Consider the following 26754-nt stretch of genomic DNA (forward strand, 5'->3'; position numbering starts at 1 on the left):
TGAGCACCCACTGCGAGCGGTGCCCCGGCTTTGTAACATTCACATGATATGGATACAGCAATATGTGAGACAAGCAGTTCTGTTGTACAAAAAGAAGTGTCTAATTTGACCGAGCAGAGGAATCCTCAAAATACTCCAAATCCTCAAAAACAGATGCACAGTGTGATATCCAATCTCTACAACCATGATCCTAACAGAATTATATCAATAAATATATTTTGGTCACTTAGTTTTTTATTCATGATTAGCAGTTAGCAGGAGTTTGTGGATTAGCGTGTCCACAACCATAAAGAAACGAGTTAAGACAGACAACACAAAAATGAGTTGAAATGTAGAACTCTAGGCTAGAGTGAATCTGAGAAATGCCTCATACGGGTGTTTGTTGTGTACTGGATACAGTTAAAAATCATCACATTTTAAAAAGAAACTGTTAAAAAGATTATATATTATCAACAACAGAAAAAAAAAGAAAACTAAATGCAAATCTAATAGATAAAGGTGGAAATACATGGCATTGCCTATGAGCTAACACATCTGGATAATTTTAAATAGGTGACCAAGAGGTCTGTAGTCAACTCTCAGGAGTCCATAGTCTTTTTGTCTCCCCCGCCTCCATTCCTCTGTGTCTCTCCCGTGCTTTTTCCATACCTCCTCTTGGAATGCTCACAAATCGGGCATTTAAGTCCTGATGATGTGTTAAGTCCTCAGGCTTGGAGTTTAAATGTTAGTGTGTGTTCTGGTGTAAGTATCTGTGTGTATATACTGTATATGGATGCAGTTTAGAATGTGTGTATGTATGTATGTGTGTGTGTGTGCATGTGTGAGAGTGTAAGTGTGCAACAGAGGGATCAGGAGGCGGCCAGGGCCTTGATCAGGTACAGTTTGTCTCCCTGCTCACTGGTGAAGATGGGGGCCTTTTTGTAGTGTTCAACAAGCTCTTCCATAGAGTTGAACTTGCGCTGTCCAATGCAGTAAAGGTTTTCCTTCAGCTGCACTTTGAAATGCTTGTTCTTGCTCTGCGCCTTCAGGGAGATGGAGAAGTCGTTTGGCTGCAGAAACAAAAAGGATATTATCAGAATTCGAGGCAAACACACACAACAGCTATTGAAACTGGTGGTTTTGGTGAGCAGGTGTGAGCTTACTGACCGATGACTCGCTGTCTCGGATGAGGAAGTCTCCCTCTATGCCTCTCTGGTTGAGGGCCACCTCCGCCTGGTGGCGCGTCACCTTCCCGTAGTACCACTCCTTCCCCGCGAAGCGCCCGCTGCCTGAAGGCGAGATGTAATCACAGTCAGGTGTGGGCGGCCCCGCAGGCCCTGCTGTGGGTTTATGGGAGGTGGAGTCCAGCACATTGACGTAGTTCTTAGGCACCAAGCCCAGCTGTCCGTCCGCTTTGCGGCACTTCCACCACTCCGGGTCGTTCTCTGGCTTCTCCACAACCTCCATCACCTCGCCCTTCTCAAAATTCAGCTCCTCGTCGTTGCCTGAGCTGAAAGGGTAGAGTGCCTGGACTGTGTGCAGCACTCTGTTCCCGTTCGTGGTGCTGTTCATCACAGCCGCCAGCTTCTCTGTTAGCGATCCAGCCGGGTCCCCTCCCCCGCCCATTCCCCCTCCCCCCGCCGTCCCATCCACGTCCTCTGTCACGTAGTTGGACGGAAACCAGCCAGAACGTCCGTTGTAGCTTCCGCGCCACCAGCCGTCGCTGCACTTCTCCATCACCACCACCCGCGTGCCTTTAACCAGAGACAGCTCATCTTCGCGCTCTGCTGTGTAGCTGAACTTGACCAGGGCGGGCAGGTTGAGGTCGTACAGCCGCTCACCGTTATCTGCATACATGTCTGAGTCGGCATTGGAGGCCGTGTCTCTCATCCCCCCCTTTCTGCTCTTCACCTTCCCAATTCCTGGACAAAATAATCAAGGAAAGGTGTTAAAAGTTTGCAAAGAGAACATTATCATCATCATCATATATCAGAAATGAAGTTCAGTTAATGAGGTAAGAAACTTAACTACAAGCCAGATGACATCTTGAATGAGCAGACAGACAGGCCTTTAGGTCTTCATTTGAAACTTTACACTTTAATTTCACTAAAACACCACCAAAGTCCCTGGAATTTCAGTTTTCAAACCCTTCCACTGATGTTAAACAAGTCTGAACAGAAAAACAAAAACCACACATACATACACCAAAAAACACCTCTGAAAATTTAAGGGAGGAAGAAAAAAAAACCCAGACAAATACCAGGCAGCGATAATAAGCATTAGGGGTTGTGCTGAAATACAGGGAGGGTGGGTAAGCAGGGCTAAATATCATTCCTTGTCCACATTACAGTGCCCTAACCCCCCCCCACTCCCCACTCCAAACCCAAGTACATTCTTGGGGATTAGGTCTAGGTGCTGAGGAAACAAAAAAGCAATGCTGGTGTGGTTGAAGAGAAAAAAAAAAAGTATGAGTGGGATGAAAACTTGTTTTGGCATGGGCCTCTAAATCCAGTGGAAATTTAAAAAAACGTGCATGAAATGAATTACCGGTACTAAGTTAAAAAACAAAAGTAATGTCCTAATTGTTAGCTTTCGACTGTGCTGACCGCTCATTTCATTGTTGCTAATCACATTGCACTAATCACCTCAGCTGCCCCGACACCTGCAGCCATGCTTGAACTACAGCTGGATACCAAAGTCCATCTGATTTCTGCCAACACTCTCCCTCGCTCTGGTTCCTCCCTTCCACTCACACAGACTCTCCGCTCTGTGATCCCTCCTGACCCCTTCCCTTTCCAAGCACCCCACTGAGCTAACCATTTGACTTCAGTGCAGGGATGATTAAGAGCGTATTTATCAAGACTTTATCAACTAGTCTTTCTGTTTAGCAGGCTAAATGTCAGCCGGTGACTCAGGTTGAATGACCACAAGCGAAATGGTGTATTTTATGATACATTCACTCAACCTCTTGGCATAATGTAAGACCTGCACTCACTTGCACCACCTCTAAAACGAGCCCAGAAGGGGGATTACCGGGCCCTTTAGCCTTTTCCTGGGTTATGGAGCCCTGAGGCCTGAGCTTTGGCAGCCCCTGTGGTCATCGTCTTACTGGACAAGAATTTCCACTTGGCAGCCTGGCATGCTAACAGTTGTATGAAACACATGCACAGCTAAGCAGAGGACCCAGTGGTGTAATCACGCCTTGTTCCCACTTTCCAAAAAGGACCAGAAAGCAGCTCCTATGCACCTATACATGACTTTTTTTTTGCTGTGGAAACAAGGGAAGCAACATTCCACCATTTTGCTAGATCTTGCACTAATATGACATTACTGTTATTATGACAGGTCTGACTGATGATGTGGGGAAAACCAGACTAAAGCCGTGACTAGGCAGACACTGATAGCTGTTTAATTAGTGACTGTTTCTGATTACGTTTGCAAAGGCTATTGCTAAAGTCAGCTGGGTGAAATTATACAGCAGGGCAGGGTGTAGTCTCCGGGAGGACGGTGTGTGTTTGTTATCTGCGCGGGGAACGTGACTAATGTGTCATAACACAATCCCGAATCTGCTTTACCACAGATAAATTGTTACTGAAAGGTGGCCGTGACTCAAAGAGTGGAGACAAATTTCATGGTAGCGCTCAGAGTCCGGTGTCAAATTGCTTCCAGGTAGACCCTGTTATTAGTCACACCACTGTACATAACTACAGACTCCAGACAGGGTGTTAAGAGCCGATGTCTGTATGTGGAGGTTAGGTCTACTTATACCTAATTTCAATCTCTTATATGTCAGAAACAGGGAAAAGAAAAGAACAACAACATAAATATTGAAAATATGACATGCAAAGTTTACATACACATAAACCCTCACTTCTCTTAGGTGTTGAAATGATACATAATAACTGAATCTAGATCCACAACAGCTAAAATATCACATGTGCATTCTGGAAAGGGAAAAAAAAAAAAAAAAAAGAGAAACATGTTCGTGCAGGTGCAAGCCCCAGGATGTGTCTTCTGCACAGTTGGAAATGACCTAGTTAGCTCCAAACAAAGGTTAGGGGTCAACCCTGCATAAATAAAGTACTTTTTGGCTCCAGTTGACAACTCTGACAATTGAGAGCTTTATATTTTATCTCTCTGGCCAGGTAACACAGCCGTTATCACCGTCCTTGTCTGGGATATTATTTGCCGCTTCCTGCTGCAGTCACACAAAGGCTTTGCATTAAAAAAACATGGAACCAGAGATCACGCATTTGACTAGATGCTCAATCTAAGCAAAGGTAGTAAAGGGAAGTTGGGATTTGCCTGTATAGCTATAGTATAGGTAGACAATACTGGGTGAAGATAAGGGGTTGTTATTGAGAGCATCTGCTTCTCTGAGGGCTCATCTGTCATGCTGTTGTGGGTTTACTGCTGAGAATTCACTTGTGTGGCAGTGTAGAAGAAAACTGAGTTTGTGCTTCCTCTTACAATTTATCAGCAGCTCTTATCTTACAGGGCTTTCACACCAAACACAAAACGTGGCACTGGTTAGAGAAAAGGGCTCTGGACACAGCTGCAATCTGCTCAACTGATGCTAACCGATTTTGTCGAGCGCTACCTTGATACTCAGTGAGGTTTTTTAAAAGGTGAACTTTGGGCATGATCTTTGAATCTTTCAGTAAGCTGAGACTTTGTAGCAACGGCAAACAAGAAGAAGGGAGTGTGCCGACTACTCAGGGTAATAAACATACAGTGGCAATTTAAGCAATCTTAAAAGAAAAAATGTATACACACACAAACACTGAATACTCAGCTATTCAACACAATTTAGAATCATGAGGAGATTTGTACAGAAAATCATAAACATTTATTAACTAGTAGGAGGTCCAGATGGTTCACATTTAGAACAACAAGCTGAATTTAGTACAATATTTATAAAGTAATATTATATTCTTTCTTTTTTTTTTTGCTTGCCCTTGTCTGGCTGCATGATATATAAACCCAGCTACAATGACTGAGCAGTCTGAGGTCGAGCACTTCAGACAGGACTCATAGCTGTTATGACAGACACATCACTGGTTGTTATGAGGACTGAAGCTAAGAATCTTTAATTATGGGACTGTCTACCCTACCAGCAAGCCACCGTACCACCCAGACCTGCCACCTTTACCGCAACACAACCGTGTGAGGACGAGCAGAATGTAATTAAAATGGAAAATATTGTAAGTTGTCAGCAATTGATAGAGTCTGCCAAATGTGTGTTAAAATACTGTGTCATGAAAAGGGAAAATTAGCTTAAACTCCATGATGACTTGCATAAACATACAGTGTACAACAGACAACAGATAGATTTTATGGGTTTAGATGCATGTACAGGAGAAGTAGCGAGTGAAAAACTAAAAAAATATGCTCCATTGTAACCCCCCACTCCTCTCTAGCTGATATACGTGATCCCTCTATCTGAAGGTAAGCCTAAATTCTGCCTACTGCGTAATTTTTGCATGTGTATGCGCAGCTGTGATAGCCGAGTGCTTCCCCTGAAACCCACAAACCATGCCACTGCTTTACTGCTACCTGGGAAAGGTCTACAAAACAGGGGGTGAAATTTAAAAACCAGTGTGTGCTGGAAACTTTACTCTCTCGACGTCAGATGCTTTTTCCTGTGCATTTCCTGAGAGGAGGATGCGGAGGAAGGAAGCCACGTTGCGTCAAATGGCAGTAAATCACTGCAAACAATGACGAAGAGACTTTACCACGCACATGTTAAACAACTCCCAAAAAACTTCACTTTTTGTTTATAGATGAGGTGGCCGCAGCAGGAGGAGAAGAAAGTGCTGGGCAGTTTGTTCAGCGACCAATGACAGACAGGAACTAGTTTTGTTTTTTAACTCTGGCCTCCCTACGCTGGCTGGCTGTCCATTGTCTGCATGGGCCCTTTCGACCTCTCGGCTTCCCTCCATTCCAGGGCTCTTCCTCTGTGGACGACAACACCCCGCGTCAGGCTGTCTGACAGTGCCTGAACATCCCCCTACTTGAACAGAACATGATCATTTAGACATTTGAAGTTCAGCCACAGTGGAATGGCTTGTTTGTTCAGAAAACGTGTGTTATGAATTTGCTAGTTGACAGCTAAACACAACATGGTCTGAGCACTGGTCTGTGATGAGTCACCATCATGTCCTAATTGCAATTTTAGCTACATTGATTAATTATCATTTAGCAAGTCGCGCCGTCGCTGGTGAGACTGTATACTCACACGGAAATGAAAGCTATATGTAGAAAGCGTGTGTCACTCGTGTTCACCAGACATGAGACGCAACACAGCAACCCTCAGCCGTATGGAATAGTAAGAGACTCACACATTAAAGGTAATGACAAGAGTGTGTTGGCGTATTCTTCAATGGGGATGACTGGCGCAGCCCTTTTAAAGACTACAGCTTCAATCAAACTGCTAACATGGCTGACTGATAGCTGCGCAGGAAACGTGCAAAGCTCTTTTAACTTCAGCCGTCTGAGACATCAAAAGCAGGCAGCCATCAGTCTCTGTGATGGAGCAGAGCAGAGGGAGGAAGGAGGGAGGGAGGGAGAGAAGCACAGAGCTCCATTTGGTTTTTACTGATCTGGACAGTGCAGCATCACAGTCAGGAATGGAACTCCAGCTGTAGCATTTCTACCCAACAAAAGCGTCCTTTTGAACTCACTAACTAACTAAATCATTTTTTTTTATGACTGCAGCATTCAGATACAGAACTGCAGCAACAGATGTCAGCACACTGATGTGTTCATTGAAGAATCAAACATGTCTTTAAAGGTAATGTTAAAAAAATTCAAAAATCTGTGTCATGAGTCAGCCTGGTTGTGACAGTTTTCAATACTGGTGCCAATACAAAACTGGAACTGAGATGATGCTTTACTTACTGAGAAATACAAACATGTTTTTCTACAAAACTATTATTTCATTTCACAAAAGATGCCAAAGTTCTCAAATGTTAAATGCTGCCACACATGGCGTTTGCCTTATACAATACAGTCAAAAAAGCTGAAACTGGAACTAACATTTGATGCCAGCTTTCTGTACTTGACAGTTGTCAAAACTGTCAAGTGGTCGGTGCCAAAAAAGTATTGAGATTTTATACCCAGCGCTACTCATGACATGGACAACAATGTTTTAAAACTAATTATTTCAGAGAGCCAGCACAACCGTTAAAAACTAGAAATGAGACCTTTATAAGAATTAATCAATTAGTTGAATATTAATCAGCAACTATTTTGATAATCCATAATTCACTGGTTCCAACTTGTCAAATAGGAATATTTTCTGGTTTTCTTATTTTATGATAATGAACTGAATATCTGTAAAACATGACCATGGGTTCTGGGAACTTGTTGTGGCATTTTTTCTATTTCCCAACATTCTATAGACCAAACAATTGATCAACAATTGATTTGTTGAGAAAATCATCTGTAGATTAATCAATAATGAAACTAATTGTTATTTGCAGCCTAAGAGACCATTAAATTCAATAGACAAGGAAAGCTGTGCTGTAGATGTTTCCATTGATCCCTTCTTCCAACATGTTTATGGCAATGGCTACTCTTTAACAAGCTCACTTCCTCTTGAGCAATTCCTAATGGCAGAAGACTCCAGAAAACAAAGACAAGTGGACGGCTTTAGTGGAGAAAAACATCTTAGGCCTAAGTGACGTTGATCCCGCCAATCTCTTTATTATGATTACGTCTTTTGCTTTTTGGTAAAAGGAAGAGTGAGCAGTGGTTTGGAGAAATGACGCGGGAGTTGGATGCAGAAAAACGAGGGACAGAGACTGCCAGAATGTCCAACAGACAGACCCCGCACAATGATTCAACTTCCTTCTAAGTTCTCACTTCCTCTCTGGCCTGCTCTCCTCCAATACTCAGAGAGAAATGTGGCTCAAATTAGAGTTTCCGCTCGCTGGGGAGGCTGAGAAACAGGAAAACAGAGGGAGGGGAGAGAGAGAGAGAGAGAGAGAGAGAGAGAGAGAGAGAGAGAGAGAGAGAGAGAGGAGAGACTAACAGCTCTCAGTTTACACAAGTTAGAAGGTTTGTTAGCTCATCTCTACTTTTTTTTTTTTTTTTGCAGCTTCTCATCCCACACTCTTTGGACCCTTAGACTACAATCTGTCTTAAGGCAAGAGTGGACACACACACACACACACACACACACACACACACACACACACATACACAAACAGGGAAGATAGACAGAGACAGGAGATACCACTCAACAGTTACAAGGTGAGATTACAGAATGGGTGTGCGCCAGGGCCTTTTGAAAAAAAATGTGTCGGTGTGGCTGTAAAGTATCCACGGCCCACGGAGCTGCCTGGGTAATGACATTCCTCTGATAACCGAGCGAGGTGTAGGAGATGGGAGTCCGGGTCCCATCAATCAGCAGAGACCCCTTCCTCCTCTCAGCACAATGACTACAGTGTTCTACATGAGCACCCCTCGTTCCTTCAACTGTAGCTCATGACTGGCGGGTGGCTGGGTGGGGGTGTTGGGGTGGGGGTGGGGGGTGGGGGGACCCTCCCAGTATGAGCGAGCTCACCCTGAGGGTAACATAAAAGAAAACAGACTTTGGCTATGTCTTGAGATATTCCCAAACAGGGTGGAGAGGAGGTCTTCAAGTATGATAATGTAATCCACTGAGTTGCAGCCCACTCACTAGGACAAACGCTAGAAAAAAATGGAGTAGGATTACTGTGTGTGTGTGTATGTGTGTTTAAAAGAAAGAGACAGAGAAGGATTGCTGAGGCAATTACAGGCTTCGGCACAGCAGAAGGCTTTTCAAAAGCATATCCACCCAGTCTTTGCAGCCGCTCAAACAGACACAGCCTCAAAAGCTGTTAAGACACCCGCTCTCCTTCTCCGCCAGCACAACATGTTAGCACAGAAATCAGTTTCCGCCTAAATATGACACATTCTTTTGGCTAACCCGAAGCTGAAACCGCCTCACGACCAAAGTGAAAAATCAAACAAGAGAGATGAAAAAAAAATTCTGACAACTGCTGCTGCACGACCAAAGAGGAAAAAAAAAAAAAAAGTAACAGCTCAAACTTCAGACGCCAGATTTCCACACCACTTGTAAAACAACAGAACACGTCAGAACAACTTTAAGCAGCGACAGAAGACTAAGAAAGTTGAAAACTCACGAAAGAAATGTTTGAATAGGTTAGCCATGTCCATTTTGGGCTCGCCGTCTCTCCCTCTCTGTCTCTTTCCCGGCCCCTGCTCGCTTCCCACTGCAGCTGTAGAGTTATTCCATGTGAACACCCAGAGAGAGAGAGTTGGGCGGATAGCAGAGCAGGGCAGCCCACTCCTTGACCATGTGGTCAGGCTTAACCAATGAGAGCGCGGGATGGAGAGGCCTCCAGTCCAGCTCTGGAAGGCACAGTACAGAGGCCTCATGGAGAGGGAAAGCAAGAAGGGAGGAGGAGGGGAGGGGGGGGGGGGGATGGCTGAAGCTCAGACTGAGAGAAAGAGAGAAAGAAAAAGGAGATGAAAGAACAGAGATATGGGGAAAGTGAAAGAGCTATTTCATTAACGTTTAAGCTGCGGATTGATATTTGTAACGAGGTGCCGGGCTAAGTAAGATAAACTCTGAGGGGATCTGTGGGGACGCTGCAAGGGCTGAGTGAGTCAGTAAGTGCTCAGTGTCACATGACTGCAGTTGTTTGTAGAGACACACTCATAACTTTACAACAAACCCAGGAAACATGAATCCTCAAACACAGAAACAGACGGACACACACACACACACACACAGCCCTGCAGACAGATCATACCCTCACGCATTCTTTCAGTCGATGACACTACTCCACACCCAGCAACAGGCTTGTTTAAAAAAAGAAAAAAAAAAGAAGAAGAAGAAAAAGATAGATTTTTCCTCCCATATTACATATGAAAGTGTGGTCATCAGGCTGCTTTTCTTATTGTCACCCCTCCTCTCCCCACACACACACACACACACACACACACACACACACACAACAAACATTACCACCCACCATCCCCAAGTTTAAATGTCCTTAATCTACTTTTAGATCATAAATAGTATACATGGAGGTGAAGTATTTACAAGCTTTCTGTGATTACATTAGTGTTTTACAGGCCGCTCAGTATGCTTTAGCTCATGTTTTGAATTAGCCCATGTTTTATTGGGTGTATGTGTGCGAGTGAAGTGAGACCTGAGCCTGTGTTTGTGTGTGTCATCTGTGCAGCTGTTCACCTGAGGTTATTTGATCAATAGAAGTAATGACAGGTGGAAATTGTTGGGAGGTTCCATTGCTGTGGTGCATTATCACACGCCTTCCCACCCAACCGCACACACGATACACACACACTACACGTAAGAGACAGGCAAACAAACCTACACACTTCAGGGCAAAACAAACTGGACAGGCTTCCAGTACAGCAGTAAAGTGACAACAAATGGAAAAAGTCTTGTCAATTGAATTCAGTTCAATAGGAGACACGACTGAAAGTGAAAAAAAAATGAATGAGGTGTTTACAAAAAAAAAAAAAAGCTTCAAGTGGTTTCTTCCTGTTAGAGCATTTGTCATCAGAGCATTTCAGAGCTTGAATGTCACCCGTCTCCCCTCACCCTGACGCTCGCACACACATTTAAACAAAAAACACTGCGCAGCTAACGGGAAGACACAGTTCACGTGTCTAACAGTTGTGTTTTGCTTATACTGCAGTATGTGATGGTTATAGCTGGATGACACACATCGGGTTAGCTGTACCCAGAATATCCCCCACATTTTCAGTCCTTTATGCAAAGAAAAGCCACTTTGGGGCCCATGAGTTGCTTGCAAAGTCACCCTACGCACCAGTACATAATCATCACCACATCAAAGTTGAGCAAAGGAGATAAGGCTACCTCTTTTCTCAGTCTCATAAGTGTGGTTTGATGTTTTCCTTTTGTCACATACGCCCATAAACAGCGAGGGGCTGGCTTAGGCTTCATAGTCCAGCTAGACAATACATCTGATGAAACTACTGTACACTGACAACTGTGATGTTTGACAAACTGCCACCTCTCTGATAAGAAATTATTGCAACAGTTCTTTAAAACTTAAAAATAATGTGGGAGAAATGTATTGTGCGTGTTTATAAAAAAGGTCAATGTGATTTACTGTCAATATCATGTGTGAGTCTCCCTTTAATACAGTGGTAAATGCTGGTGTACAACCTTTAACAAGGTGTTATGTAATGAGATCCGGGCTAAACAAGCATGGCAGAAGCATACCAACAAACAAGACTAGTCTATCATGCTCTTATTTGAGAATGATGCCCTGCAGAGCAGAACAGATTAGAGATTAAAGTATGAAAAGCATCAGACCCTAAAGACAATGCCCTCTCATTTGATGAAAACACATAGAGGAAATTATTAGATGGTAAAAATCAAAGCCAAAATAAATTCGGAGCTATATGGCTGTGTTCCAGACTGGATGCCAGTGGTCAGAGTTTGTATCCCAAATATCATGAATGTCTGTCGTCGAGTAGAATTAAGCTAAGGCAAATGGTAACCTTGGCTTACATACACAGTTACATTTGGCTTGGAGTGCTCTTGGCAGTACAAGGCCCTTGGCAAATGGCAGCGCCCTGAAATTATACTGTTGCGTTGACAGTGCAGACAACACCTGTGCCATATCTATTCCGGTTGCGATAATAGTGCAGGAGGAAATCCTCTATTGTGATTGGTCACACACAAAAACAGAAAGTTGAGATATTTAGATTTATTAACACAAGATATAGTGTTAAATTGAGCCACTACTGTAAGACAAAAATAGCCCAACTTTGTTTGCATTTGTATTTAACATTTAAAAAATCTATAAATGCCTTACCTGAGTACATGCTTCAAGGGAAAATTGAAAAAACACCTCCTTTCATCAGACACTACACAGTAGACACTCCAATCAAACACTGAAGCTTTAGTCTAAGTGCACTGTGAGAAAAAGGAGCTTTCAGAGTTTCAACCAATCCTACATCAATCAGGGACCACCTTCCTGTGGTGGCTCATCATACAGTATATTACACGCCACAACATTGTGGTCAAAGACAAAGAGATAGGGCTGGCCTACATAAAAGATGTTGTCTCTGTTTAGGTTGAAGAACAAAAACTGTGCATGAAACATAAAGCAAGTTCTCCTACAGTCAAAAAGATGTTAGGTGTGACTGAAGATATATAAATGTTTGAGTGCAAATATCTATGCAGGCTAACTGGAACCTTGTGGCAAAAGACTGTTAAACCATCAAATGCTGAATAAAACACTGACTTATAAACTGAAATAACAGATTTTTACCAAGCGTGTCTTTGAGATTCTTGACAATAGAAGCTTTCCTGGCACTGTTTTTCCTCTCCACATAGTTGGACGGCACAAAGCCTGTTTTGTTGGTGGCATTTCGAACCCTCCACCAGGACTTGGAGTCGTCAAGGAGCCAGAGGCGCTCATTTTTCTTGATGTCCAGCTCCTGGTCCTGCTGGGCCATGTAGTCAAACTTGGCGATGACAATCACCTCTTCCGTCATCTTGCACTGGGTACACTATTGGAAAGAAAGATGGAGAAGACACAGAACAGATGTCAGAGTGACCAAAATGTATATTCTATATAACAGACAATTTCAACTGATAAAACCAAGGATGTCTTTTAAATTGTGTCATCTAAACAAGTGTTTAGTGTCTCTTATGTGTTGCCAATTTGCATATGGACAGACATGACATTTATCCTCTTGTTCTTTTGCAATAATGACAACTTTATAAGCATTTGATTACATGATCATAACTAAGAAATTAAGTTAAAAAAACATATTTGGTACCTCTTTTTCACAACATGTCTTTCTGAACTGACATATCTGGCCTCCTACAAACCAAGAGTATTTGTTTCCTCTCTGTCTGCCGGGCTTCATACACATTCTATCCTCCAACTGTGCTGTTTGCCCCAAACAACAATGATTAGGTAAGAGACACACCAAAAGTTAATTTAGAAACTGTTTGGAAATAGACAGCTGTACCTGTACTGCATCAAAGCTGAGAACTTCAGGGGCTCTGATACTTCAGTGTTGACCTAGAAAAAGAACAAAAACAAGACGAGAGAATTACAAATGATGTCTTCAAGATTTTCACAAAGATTTTTTTTTGATAATACTCAATCTGTTTTTTGTTTTCGAGTCCTAATTGCTAAGCACAACAGAGCCACTGTTCATATCAGCTACATTACAGACATCGTTGACATGAACTGGACCACTTCATCCAAATACACCACAGCAAGGCCAGAATCCTGAATAAATGCCAGCTACCATTTCAACAGTTTAGTCTCTTCAGACACAATTTCCCCCCATCAATTGTCTTCTAGAAATAACAGATGTAAATGACTATTCTTTTCAGGCTTCAACACTAGCAGCTGCCAGAGAGTGTAGAGCTAATCTATCAGTACCCACATTCTTCAGAAATTTACACAGAGGATGATTTTCCTCCCAGGAGCCGTCCAACGATTGTCCATTGTGTTAAGCATCAGACGTGAACCAGGGAGCCAGGAAGATGGCAAAGATTAATGTAACAGGGAAGCGAAGAAGAGGGGCACTCTGCATCAGCAGTGTGGCTACATCAGTGAGCAGAGCGCTCACTGAACACCGACGATGCAGGATATTGTTTTAAATTTAGCACAGGCCTATTAATATTCCTAAGTGTGCAGCCTATGCAGATGCTGTGCGTTTGTGAACCATGTTAGAGGCTCGGTTTCATCATCTGCAATGTTGCTCATCACAAGAACTTTGATGCTCCTGAGGCATTCTAAAACTGTGATGTGGAGCACTGTGATCCACTATGAAAACTTGTCTATGTTCAACAATGAGCACATTCACAACAGCTGGTCTTATGACCCATACAGCCTTCAGCACTGCAAGGCTATGCTTTGGTTAATACTGCGGATACTTTGATTAACACTGAGGGAGTGAGGAGCTATTGACGCGGCTGCTTCACTTCTCTGATGTCATGGGAGTGGATGGAGTTTCACCTTTCCCCCCTTGACTGACTTAAGGGACCAGAAACTGACCTCATTGATTGAGAGCTCTTGGTTTTTATTTGAAGCATGAGTGTCTAGGTTTCAGCTGCAGCTGGCCTTGAGATAGGCCCATAACCTGATCTTAGGCAAACACAAGGAGCATAGGGAGCCAAGCTAACCTTCAGCACGATTGTAGGAGGAGTTTAAGTAGTAAAATAAATAAATAAGCATAGGCTGAGATAGAGATACTCTCCTCAAGATTTTCTGGAGGAGAAGTCAAGATGTTGATGAGATGTTCAAACAGAAAACAAAACAGTGGATGATAGTGCCAAGTCTCATTTCTGCCTCCTCATTGGATACAAGCGGATAAGACCATGACAAGAGTGCAGTCTAAAGCTAAGACATGTAATATACAGATCTGCAGGTTTTACAGGGGGGGGGACACCTGTGGTCTGGGCTATTTTTCTCCATGTGGGGTGTTGCTGACTTTGTTTACCAGTGAACATTTGGATGTGTATGTGATTTTATCTCCTGGCATGTCATTACCTGCTCCTTTTCCATCTCTAATTAAATTAATGAACACTAGGAGACAAGTTAGGGAGCGGCACACAAAAACAAAGAGCTGATTTACTCTCCTCGAGTGCTGCCTCTCTCACCAAGACAAAGGCAACAATCTCTCCACTCCCTGGGCTGGGCTGGATAACTGTTTGCCAAAGAGGCTGACAAGTGTGTATATGTGCTCCTTCTCCATTTTCAACATCCCTCCCTAACTATCTTTTTTTCTCACTTCTCTCCCCAACAGTGCATGACAGAACCATTAATGGGGAACTATATCTTTCCCAGTTATCTCTCATTTTCAGTCAGTACACCGCATCTCAATCTCACTTCTTGTAGTTGCCATGACCCCCCCCCCCCCCTCCTCCTCAATGTCTAGGGTGGCTGAGGACTAAGTGCACATTAACACCGCGGTGACTTACGACAGTGCAGATGTGAGGGAGGATCAGAAAGTTAGGCAACAGATGCTCTGAGCTAATCGTTCAGCTGCAGACTGAGCCAAGGCCACTCGCCACCCCAAAGCCCTAAACACGAGGTCAGACAGGTCAAACTGCTAAAATGGTGTCGCATTCACGTCCACAGATCTCCGTTTACCCTGCTGCCTGGCACAATTTACAGGTAACACCAATCCATCACCACCCACACAAATCTGATCTAGATCCTCCATTTGTCTTTTCTTTCTGATACACGATTACTACGGGCTTCTCTTTAGTTAAACAAGTATTTCCAAATAATTGCATGAGTTTCCTGTGTTTATTTTAGTTAAACAAGTTAAAATCTGATTTTGAGCAGCCTCTTTGCTGCAAGTTTTGTGATCACTAAAACAGACCATAGTGGGACCTAAGATGCAATAAGTATGGTGCTGACTCATCTTCTGTCTGTCTCATCGGCATTATGAGTCCCTTTTTGACTATTCTGAACTTCTGACATATGCGAAATATGCGTCAAAATTTCATTTCAAGCTGCTTTGTGATTATTCAGAGGGTCATGCCCGGGAGGGAGAACTCCTCAGAATTTGGCGAGTATGAAGGACACTGTTACTGATTTGGAAAGGTTTCATTAAAGAGACTGTCACAGATGTAATGACGTAATGAATCACTGCTCCCAGCCAAATAGCCAATGACCTTTGTAATGAGTAACTTATATTTACAAAAAAAAAAAAGCCAGTCCAACTCCGAAAATAACTTGAGTAACAGACATAAAACAAAGCAGGATCTGTACGCACGAGCTTTGTGGTTGTCAACAAGGGCGATCAGACCGCATGGAATGGTAGACAGGTGGTCAAATCTAGTGGCCAGTGGGAACTGCAGGGTTTTCCCAGCTCACTGTGGCTACCACTCCTCCCTTGCAATATATACAAGTGATCTGCTGACAGTGAAGCACCAAAAGAAGGTCCATATGTTGATATTTTGCTTTTAACTGAACCAATAAGTATGGCAATTGAATGCAATATTTCCTCTAGCTGCTTCACAATAAGATCAAGTGGCTCAGCAGCAGCAGCAGAAGACATTCAGTTTACATTAATACAATCATAACAGCAGTTAACTGAATTACAGCTCTGATAACGTATCAAACAGGTGGCCAACCAAGCAAACCCTATGAAAGAGGAACAATGAACTGGGCCACCTGATAGCAGATTTGAATATCAATAAAACTCTACATTAAACTTTTGGTTGATCAGTTGTCTACTCTAAAAAATGTCAGGAAATTGTAAAAACAAACAAACAAACAAACAAACAAAAAAAATAATTTCCCAGAGCCCAAGGTGACAACTTCAAATTGCTTGTTTTGTCTGATCAACAGTCTTCCAACCTAAAAATATTCAGTTTTACAATGATACAAAGAGAAAAGTAGCAAATCATCACATTTGAGAATGATTGGCATTTTTGCCATGGAAACAATTAATTGATTGACTGATTAATCATTTCAACCCAGTATTTGACATTTTACCTGCAAAAATAGCTCTGAGCTAAAAAGTCTTCAACTGACTGGAGTCAACAGAAGAGTAAACTGTGTGGTCATATACATGTCGCAAGATGAAATATGTTTGTACAAGAGGAGAGCCTATTTATGACATTCGAACATACAGTGCTCTTAACTACTAAATACCAAGCTGATAAAGCAGGTCCAACTTATCTACTCCCATGACAGCAGCTGTGGGCCAGTGACAGGTCATCCAGTGTTATTATCAGTAATCCACTCATGTTCTCAAGAGTGCCAACACTGGTCACAACTGCTTCCCATCAGCAGGAGACCACTTACTTTATGTTGAGGACACAGGTAAGGTTTTAGTCTACTGACTTTTCAATGAAGGTCTTGTTTGTGCAAGCATCGCTGCACAGTGGAACGGTGCACCACCACTCCCAAGTCTGCTAAATCTTCCTGTTGGTGTTTTGCAGTCAAATGGGGGTTCTGATTTGCCTTTCTGACCTGCAGGTGCTGTTCTTTCTAAGAGTTTTCTTGGTCTTCCAACTGTCATCTTGACCTCCACAGTTCCCCTAAACTGCCACCTCTCTATCACATTTCTCACAGTGAAAACTGCAAGCTGACACTTCTTCTTGTAGTCTTCCCCTGCATTGTGGGCACCAACTTTCATTTTCAGAGTGTTACACAGCTGCTTAGAGGAACCCATGGTTGCTGGGGGTTCACACAAGGTTTGAAGAGCCAAAGTTGGCACCAGCTGACATTTCCTAATGACAATTGTTGGCACATCTCAGGCCTAATGGGCTGATTAAGGTCTGAGACCATGTAAAACGAATCTGAGACTTCAGAATTCTTACAGTCCATAAACTTTCGCACATACCACAATGATGTTTTTATTTTTTTTATGTGACTTAAAAAGTAATTATGCATTAATGCTGCTGAAAATATTGAGTTTTTCCCCATATCCTAGAGAGACTGTGTCTACATCTTTTAAATTAAAAGAAATCCCCAAAGTACGTATATATGTGGTATATATATATTTGTCAAGGGGTGCCAAAACTTTTGCATACAACTGTAACCCAAATCTGGCACTGTTATCATTGCAATATTTAAAACAGCAAAGGGTAATCATTTTCTAGTTAGATTTTAGTAAGTTTAGTTAGGTAGTCAATAAAATTTTAAGATGCTTAAGTGGCACTGTTAACCGCAAACCACAACAACTGTGGTATAATAGTGATGCAGGGTGCAGCTTTGCGAGTTATGTTACTATGAAACAACAGTGACATGAGTTCACCACATCCTGCAAGTCTACAGCTGCAGCCACAACCCCTTGTGTCTCTGCAGGGAAAACTAGACTAGTTCAAAACCTAGTATATGGCTGGACCGTGTATGAAACACTTAATGAGGGCTTTTGATTTGAAACGGGTACAGGAAGTGGCGGCACTCGGCCGACCAATGGCGTAACTTCATCACTCAGTCAGGGTCAGACATTCGCGCTGTGGAGATGTAGTCAAAGAGCACACCCAGTGGCCTATGCGGCAATGCGTTTCATAGAGATACTATATTGGAGATATGCATGGGTAGGACTGGAACTGTAAGGATTTCAGTGAATGGCCCTGACTTTATTTACCAAAGTGACATGAGAGGTTCTCGGTAAAAATATGACATCACGACAACAGGATACTGTGTAAGCTAAGCGAGCCTAAGAGAACGACTATAGATCCTTGTCTCTCTTCGCAGCGGGAGCTAACAGTGAACCACTGCTGGGCTGGATTGCTGAGGCACTGAGACAGCAACAGCATGAGCTCACAGAGGCAGACAGAGTAACCTAATCCCTGTGACAGCCTGCTAAAATCACAGGGCTCTGTTGCCTTCTGGAATGTGCTCTGTATGCTCACTGCTCACTCAGCCCCTCTGGCACTGCTGCACTTCCTCCGACTTACACCAAAACTTACATTTTAGCCACAGGGCAGGTCTGCTTCACAAACCGACAGCGCAGGACAGCGACGGACGCGATTAATACACGCTTGTGCTCTTTTCACATCGAACCACAGCAACTAAAACCCATGAGACTGCATCTCATCCCAGCTGTCCCAGATTCTCCCAAAACAAAACAGCAGCATAGCAGCAAAGGGTCATGGGAGACTTGGCAGGCCAGCTGTGAGACAGGAAGTGTGGACACAAGGGTGACCGGATGATGGGAAAGTGATGCAATCTGACAGAGTGCAGACCTGACCCCTCAGTTCAGATGAGTTCAGATAACTTATCTTTTCTTTGCATTGATGCATGTAACCTCATTTAAGAGATGACAGATCAAGTTTGGGACCAATTCAAACTTTGACACCGGTCCTGCTGGGAGAAATCACGGCTTTACACATTAGAAAACTGTCTTTTTCCACTATCATATTAAAACTTAATTAAGGACAGAGGGGCCTCCAGTGTTATAGGCTACACTCATGACTGTGTGAAAGCAGTTGGTTATACACCCCTTGGGATCACCCTCGGCAGTTTGGAGTGGCCTAAAATAGACCGTGGCTCATGTCCTTTGAGAATTTCCAGAGATTTGCTCTCATAGCAACAACCAAAAGTTTCAAACTGTCTTTTAAACCAACTTTACATTAAAAGGCTCACTCAAAACAAACGCTACCATTTGCAATATCTAGCCCATTCACTCTGACTTACTGCACTTACCATTCTATGACGCTCAGGGGAATCTCATCCAAATGATAATGTATTACCAAATACCTCCTGTACTGAACTTTACACAGTCTATTCCTTAGTCAAATATAAGGTATCAAACTGGCATATGTAGTCTAAAAGATTGGGCACCCTTTCCTATCAGAGGATACTCATTACATGATTTAATAATATAGTTATATATATATATATATACATATATATATATAGTTGAGGCAACATTAACAATCTCATGGTTTCACAAGTATTTTCACTTCCCCATTTTTACTTCCCAATTCTTTACGGCTGCATATTCGCCACTTGGCAAGTGTGAGACTGGATATAACTGGCTTGTCCACAGACTTGAGATGGTGCTGGTGAAGGGGCTTGCTTGGTGCACCTCCAGCCCTTGTGTGTCCAGCTGTTTTTGTGGCTGGAAAACTGGATGAGATGCCACATAGTAAGAAGCAGCTGATACACATACAATTTTGGCTAAGTGTCTTAAACAGTGGATTTACAAATGTCTAATACACAAAAACATCCAAAAAGGGGTAAATGGCAACAATATTTTGGAGTGGTGAGATCAGCTTTATATATGCGTGACACTGAGCACTGGCTTTCACTGGGTCTCTTATGTGGGTGGTTGCTGGAAAAAATGTTAGCAAGAAGTTTGTCGCAATATAGTAAATCAGTGATCAGTATCAGCCCTGAAAAGCCTGATCAGTATCATACACTGCAGAAAATTACAAAATCAAAGTGCATTAGGAGGCCTCCAGCCTACAGCGATGTTGAAAAGACTAAATGTAGAAATAAAACCACTGTATTACTATTTTCTAATATGAATTGAATGAAGGTAAGACTCACACAACTTATAATTATCACCTTCCAGTACATGCAAATATACAGTAAATGTATTTAATGTGGTCGACAGCTGGCTGGGGAACAGCAATACCGACATCCTCTCTATAAGCAGACACCAACCAGAATATAATACCTCAAGACAGGATCTATTTCCTCAGACCCCACCTACATTAGCATAGCCTACACATCCGCATCTGCACCCTGCTAGTTGCTGGGGTTGCCAGTTGTTGTACTGGGTGGCCTACTTGCTTACAGCTACCAGGCCCAGTGATGGCCACATCAAGAAATCTGTCATCAAGACAACTACAAAATAAACCTTCAGGTTGCCTCACCAACTCTGAAGGCTGCAGGGGATTTCCCAATGACTAATCCACACTGTCTAATCCAAGTTTACAAAGCAGAGGAATTCATAACATTAAAGATTACAGTACTATAAAGTTGTTGTGGTTTGGCCTCGTGTGCTATCAGGCTACTTAAGACTACTAGTAGCATTAAGGAGTCAGTAAAATAGATGACACACATAAAATCTAAATCTGGCCACACTACTGTTTGTGCTCGTTGCAACTGCAGCCTTCTGGAAAAAGCCATTGTTGCAGTCAAAATAGCAGATCATTTGTAAACCGCAAGATAATAATCCCAGACAGCCTGTGTCAGAGAGTTGAAATGAATACATTGGCTTCCTACATCCTGGCAAATGTGAGCCCTAGGGTGCTGTCACAATAGGACTAAACAAGCCACTTGGGACAGAAGTCTGAGGGAGCCACGTGTTGGAACTTGTGTATCTTGAGAGCAGGAGGCATTCCAGATTGCATGTTGATGCCACAAAAATCTGGGGTCCACACAAATCAACAAGATCAAGAAGATGTTTGATAGGAGGGAGAATTTTTGCTCAGAAAGCCTCACCTCTGTGCTGCCTGACTGAGACAGCCTACACACAGTTTAAACACTGGGAGGACTGTTCGGATGAAACTGTGAGTCCTTTTAGAATATTGTTTTGAGAGTGTAATTCATGTTCTCGTGTCATTTTACTTAAAGTCTGACAACTTCAGCACCCCAGTGTGAGCGTCCGAAAAGACACTTACAGACAGTAATGCCTGGTGTTCACCCTTCAAAAGGATCGAACCCACGGACACTGGGGTGAATGGGTGGGACATGAGACTACACACATTTTAACTGGGATAGTCACGTTTTTCTGCAAACAAAGACTTGCCACTGAATTAAAGATGCTATAATCACATGAAACTTCTAAACATAGTAGCTTGAAGAATCAATTTGATATTGATTTTTAAGCCGACAGCTGTTTCTGTAATGCCAAACAGACAACATCTTACATTTCTGGCCCCCATTTCCCAAAAGCATCTTATGGCTGTGTCCTGTGTTATATTATGCAAAGTCTATATTATTTATCAACAATATGGTTCGTCAGATGTTTTAATTACAGTTTTGTCTTACAAAACAGCTACATGAAGAACCTCTTGAAGCTTAATGGTTCCTCACATGGGACAACCGAGCTATTCCAAAAAATCCTATCCTTCAGAGGTACTTAGATGTTTCCACATATGATGCTGCATGTAATTGCTCGTCTTACAGTTTCCACACAAAACCATTGAGAGAAGTCAGGCAGGGATCAGAGGCTGAGAGGTGAGTTGTTTAGTTTGAGTGAAGTAATCTTAAAGTGTTGTCAGACAGAAAGCAAGGCAATAATTTGCCTTGCACCAGCAGCGCCAAATTCATTGCTGTATTGCATCCTGTGTGCTAACTGAACTTCTGAAACTCTCCTTCTGTCTGAACACACCTTTGGAGGCCAGATGCCAACCATGGACCACCAATGTCATGATCACTGATGCCATTTCAGGTAGCCAGTACTAAAAGAATATTCCTGTTGTCTCACTTGGTGAGCTCGGGGTCAACACTATAGCCCCTTTCACACATGCAGTCTATCGCTGAAATGTTCAGGAACTTTTCCTGCATGGGGTCATGTGTGAATGGGAGCAGGAATCGATAATCAGGGAAATCTGTACCACCAATTTCCCACCTCAAGACCTAGTAACATTTCAGGGAAAATGCAGGCTGTGTTGTGAATGAAAGCAGTAACATTGCAAGGACAAGTACGTAAAGGGTTACGTCCGTCTGACTAAAGACGCTCTTACATGGAGCGAGCAAACCAATCAAAAGACTCCGCTGATGATGTATTTTAATCTGTCACTTGTTTACGGTTGCCTTGCCATTGCTTTTGCGGGTGATTTGTCTCACAAACTTGTTGAATATTAAATACATTACAAGAACATCGGCACTGGACAAAAACAGCTGCTCGCCCACCATGTTTCTGAAAAAAATAAGAGACGTCTTCTGCCACGTACACATAAATCCGGCCTCGCCCAATCATCCTCTTCTTCTGTTGAGTTTTATGGCAGTTGGCATCTGTAAGTGTTGCATTACCAACATCTGCTGGAGTGTCCCTTGCCCCATCTATTCCAGCATTGCCTTGGCATGTGTGAAAAGGTGCAAGATGGAAATGTTCCTGAATGTAGCTGCATGTGTGAATAGTGATAATCACTAGCGGTGCCTGAAAGGTTATCCCAGTAATTTACCGGGAACTGTGTGTGAAAGAGGCTTATGAGTGAAGACAATCTGTTAGCTACACCTACTGTTGGTTCAACAAATTCATATGACTAAGAACAACTTCAGTGCATCACAGTGAAAATCTTCCTGCCTTTCAAGAGTCTACATTTCACTTCTAAGAACGTATTTTCACGATATTGCTTTTTTTTTGTTATGGAAACAGAAAGATGCCTGTCATCACAATGACAGCTACGGTTTCTAGTACACACATCCTCATTTTTACTCTGTGAAACCAACCAAAAGAAAACCCCGAACCATAATAGAGTAATAAACAAAAAACACCTAGGAAAGCGCACACTTCTCTTCCCCATCATGAGGAAGTAAAATCACTTACTCCGAATTAGAAATGATAGCAAATATCTAGACCACAGATTGCCTGTATGATGAAGTTTTGCAGAAGTGGGGAGAAATATTGTCACATTATAAATACCATTAACTGCGCAGGGCTTGATGACTTTGCGTGGGTGTACATTAACAGCAGAACAGGGCATTAATTTAAATGTTTCAGGTGTGAAAATTTCTGATGATGTTAAAAAAAAAAGAAAAAAAAAAGTGCACCTGTCATCCTTCCCCTTGTTGCTCCTGCTCTTAAAAAAACAGCTAAGTTCCTTTTTTTAGCAGGTGAACTTGGTTTAGGTATAAAAAAGTATCTTTGTTATTGACTGTTCAAACAGCCCTGCATGCATGGGCAGTCATAGGAAAACATTTCTTACAAAAAAAAAATCATAAAAGAAAATGAGGAAATGGAAGAGAGCTTATGCAATAACTAAGATTAGAGAGATAACAGAGAAGAGACACGATTGCAGAAAAAGAAAATCCCCTGTTTCTCAACTTCAATAGAGATTCCAGAGCCTGTCATTTGACCATGGAAATTTTCAGCCACATTAGTTTTTTGGCTATCATGAAAATGCACAGTTGGTATTTTCCCCTAGGCTGCGGGGACAGATTTGGCTGCTGGAGGCCACTGGTAGCACATAGCCAGGCTCTGGGAAGGAGGCAGGGGCAAGATCTTACACAGAAAGAGCCCATCACTCCATATCCGTAAGATTATACTGTCATAACATCCAAACAAGCAAAGAATGGTTGGTGTTAGAGGGCATGTGAATCAAAAGTAGCTTATGAGTAGGATACAGATGAAGTATCAAAAAGGCCACATCACTGCAGTGTCTGCATGCATAGCTGAAAAGTCAAAGCTTTAGTTTAGTGAGAGTTCTCATCTTTTAAGTTATGTGAGTTATGTCAGGAACTAGCAGCTGATGGGAGTAGGTCAACTCCGCAGGGCTCTTAATAGCAATTTTCATGAATTGGCCTTAAACGCACAATGGAAAATGTAAATAAGACTCCAAAAAAATCATGCTGGTAAGCCGGTCTCCACTATCTTTCTCCTAGAGAGCTGCTACTATCCTCCCTCTGACTCCCACTGAGAACAGAGCTAGAGCAGACCAAATGTCCCTCACCCCCTCTCACCTCCCTGCAACCTTAATGAGAGACTGTGAAGAGGTCTGTCACTGTGACAATAATTACAGAAACTACACTATTCAGCAGCTGCAAAAGACACCCCACTCACCCACCCCCGTCCCTTTGGCGTTCGGAAAGACACACAGGCTACCCCCTCCCCTCTCCTCAAATCATTCAGATCCAACTAACCATATATCTTCAAATTAATAACATTGAGATAAAACTACTCAAGCTATGTTAATCTGTTGATTGTTTCAAACTGTACTGTTGAACAAGTTTTGGCGCAGACCACACAAATATAAGCCACAAGAGCTTGCCAACAATTATACAGCCTTATCACCCATTGTGCTACTGAAGCATGGCATTTAGTCTGGCTTTGGTTGTGTAAGGTAGAAACAATGTCAAGAGATAAACAGAGGGAGCAATTACCCAAAATCTTGCCCAAAAACAGAATTGGTCTCACTTACACAGTACATTTGCCTACTTATTACAGGTCTTCCAAGGTAGATGCAAGTTCCCAGACTTTTTCCTCTTGGTATGATGATTGCGTGTTTCTCTATTCCAATTAGAGATGAAGCAATTAGTCCATATACTAGTTGATTAACAGAAATTTTATCTGCAACTATTTTGGTTTAATAATCAATAGACTGTTTAAATCATTTATTATGTAGCAACACACTGATCATTCTCTGGTTCCAGCTTCTCCTGTGTGACGATTTGCTGTTTTTCTCTGTTTTCTATCATTGTAAACTGAATATTTTGGGGGTTTAAGCTGCTGATCAGACAAAACAAGACATCTGAAGACATCTCCTTGGATTCTGGAAAACTATTATGGACTTTTTTTTGTTACTATTTTCTGAAAACATTATTCAATCTTTAAGAAAAAACAGATTCATTGTCAATGATAATTGTTGCAACCCTGATTTTTATGCATCAACAAAAGGCCATGGTGATAGACTGACCACAATAGCCATTTATGTGTGTCCATTCACTAGTGTTGCCAGAGAGCTGCTTAACACAAGTAATGGGAACCCTAAGTTAATGTTAGGGAATGCCTCCACCGTGACCATGACCAGGCTGGGTCATATCAGTGCAACAACTTCAACTTGAGCTTTAGATACATTAGAAAATATAGGTTAAATATAATAAGGCAATGTGGAAGATGCTGCCTATTTGCGTTGGAAACCGTGTATTGTCGCTACCGTTTAGGCGTCCTCTCCATTTACAATCTCAGACAAAAAAAAAAGCAACGTTAACGTGGTGCACTGCAGAAAAATGAAGAGCAGCCACATGAATAGCTTGTAGAGCAGTTTTAACCGAGCGTTTATCTTTTTTAACTTAAAGCTTGACAGCGTGTCACGCCACCTAACTTGGCTAACCTGGCTAGGAATACTCACTAATTGCTTTTTAATTGTAACAAATACCACGGTGGTATGGAAACTAGCCGTTTAGCCAGCTGGGAAACCGTATGTTGGCCATGTTGGCAAGGCGACAACTGTTCTTTTTTTGTCTGGGATAACAGTTAGCTGTTAGCCGACGTGACTTATAACGTTACACGGTGAATTCAAAGATAGCCGGAGCTAGCCTGTAGCTTTCTCGTCAGTGGCAGCACAGATTCATACACTGCTCAGTCATTACCACGTCTTACCTGCTTGCTGATAGCCACCTTTTCTTGTGTCCTTTAGGATGTACTTAACGTGTAGACGCGTCACACAAACTGGGGAGTTTGATACACACAAGTGATATCCAGAGAATCCTAGCAAGCAGCCAGTTATTTTTTTCCCCCACTCCAAGGAGCTAGCCTAGCTGATGAGACACTGTGTGCCCCGTTGGAATAGCATTTCTATATCAAAGCATGTCATTGCTCAGCAGCGCAGCTAGGCTCGCTAAGCAGCAGCTACACAAGCTGTTCAGACCAGACTCTAGGTCCCGCCCACTCGCACACGATTGGCTGCAGAGGAGTAGACTCTCTTTTGATTGGACAATGGGATTGTAAGTCAATCACACACTGCTGCAGCTTGCTGAAGCCTGGGCCAGTGACTTGACTTCAGAGATATCAGCAGAGTTCTGGGAAAAGGCAATGTCCCCGGCTCATTGTTCTATTAACACGCGTTACACGTTAATACAGTACCAGGAGATGCATAGACTGCATTACTCAAAAACAAAACTGTGTCCTCTGAATGCGACAAGTGTTGCTCTGCTGAAAGGTCACTAGCACATCTGTTTTTGGTTCTTGCCTTACACTGTACAACTTCTGGACTGCAATTTTGGAATGGCTCTCTCATGTTACTTTACCTTGTTTTTGAAAGACTGTCCATTTATGGAGTCTGAACAGCTTGTGTAGCTGCTTTGTATTCCTTTTATTTATTTATATATGTTTTTCATATTTTTTTTTACTGTCTTTTTAATCTTTTTTACCTTTTTGTCTTTTTCATTGTCTTTTTGTCCTCTTGTCTTAACTTAACCTTCATTTTGTCTTGCTTTTGTTTTAGCCTTACTGTTTGGCTTTTTGTTGTTATGTTGCCTTCTGAGTATCCATGCGTTGTCTGTCAAAACTCTGTTTTTAAAGGTGCTATATAAATAATGTTATTATTATTATCATGTAATCTTGTAAATTGTGTGGCAGCTGTTTTGTTCTGTTTGTGTTCTACTT

At 42.4% G+C, this 26754-nt stretch overlaps 1 protein-coding gene across 2 annotated transcripts; it reads right to left on the reverse strand.

Annotated features, from left to right (window-relative positions):
• Positions 1-609: 609 nt before the first annotated feature.
• nck1b (NCK adaptor protein 1b) lies at positions 610-26032 on the reverse strand. 2 transcript variants are annotated; one of them, XM_044339389.1, is made up of 5 exons: positions 25750-26032; positions 13018-13070; positions 12309-12549; positions 1147-1901; positions 610-1049 (listed from the first exon to the last, which is right to left on the reverse strand). In XM_044339389.1, the coding sequence occupies exons 3-5, from the start codon at positions 12532-12534 to the stop codon at positions 849-851; spliced, it is 1182 nt and encodes a 393-aa protein (XP_044195324.1). In that variant the 5' UTR covers positions 12535-12549; positions 13018-13070; positions 25750-26032; the 3' UTR covers positions 610-848. The 2 variants fall into 2 exon arrangements, with proteins under 2 accessions (XP_044195324.1, XP_044195325.1); XM_044339390.1 differs by lacking the exons at positions 12309-12549; positions 13018-13070; positions 25750-26032 and adding an exon at positions 9153-9274.
• Between the last annotated feature and the right edge of the window lie 722 nt (positions 26033-26754).

Source organism: Thunnus albacares, chromosome 21, assembly GCF_914725855.1.
Source record: "Thunnus albacares chromosome 21, fThuAlb1.1, whole genome shotgun sequence".
NCBI classification, from domain to species: Eukaryota; Metazoa; Chordata; class Actinopteri; order Scombriformes; family Scombridae; genus Thunnus; species Thunnus albacares.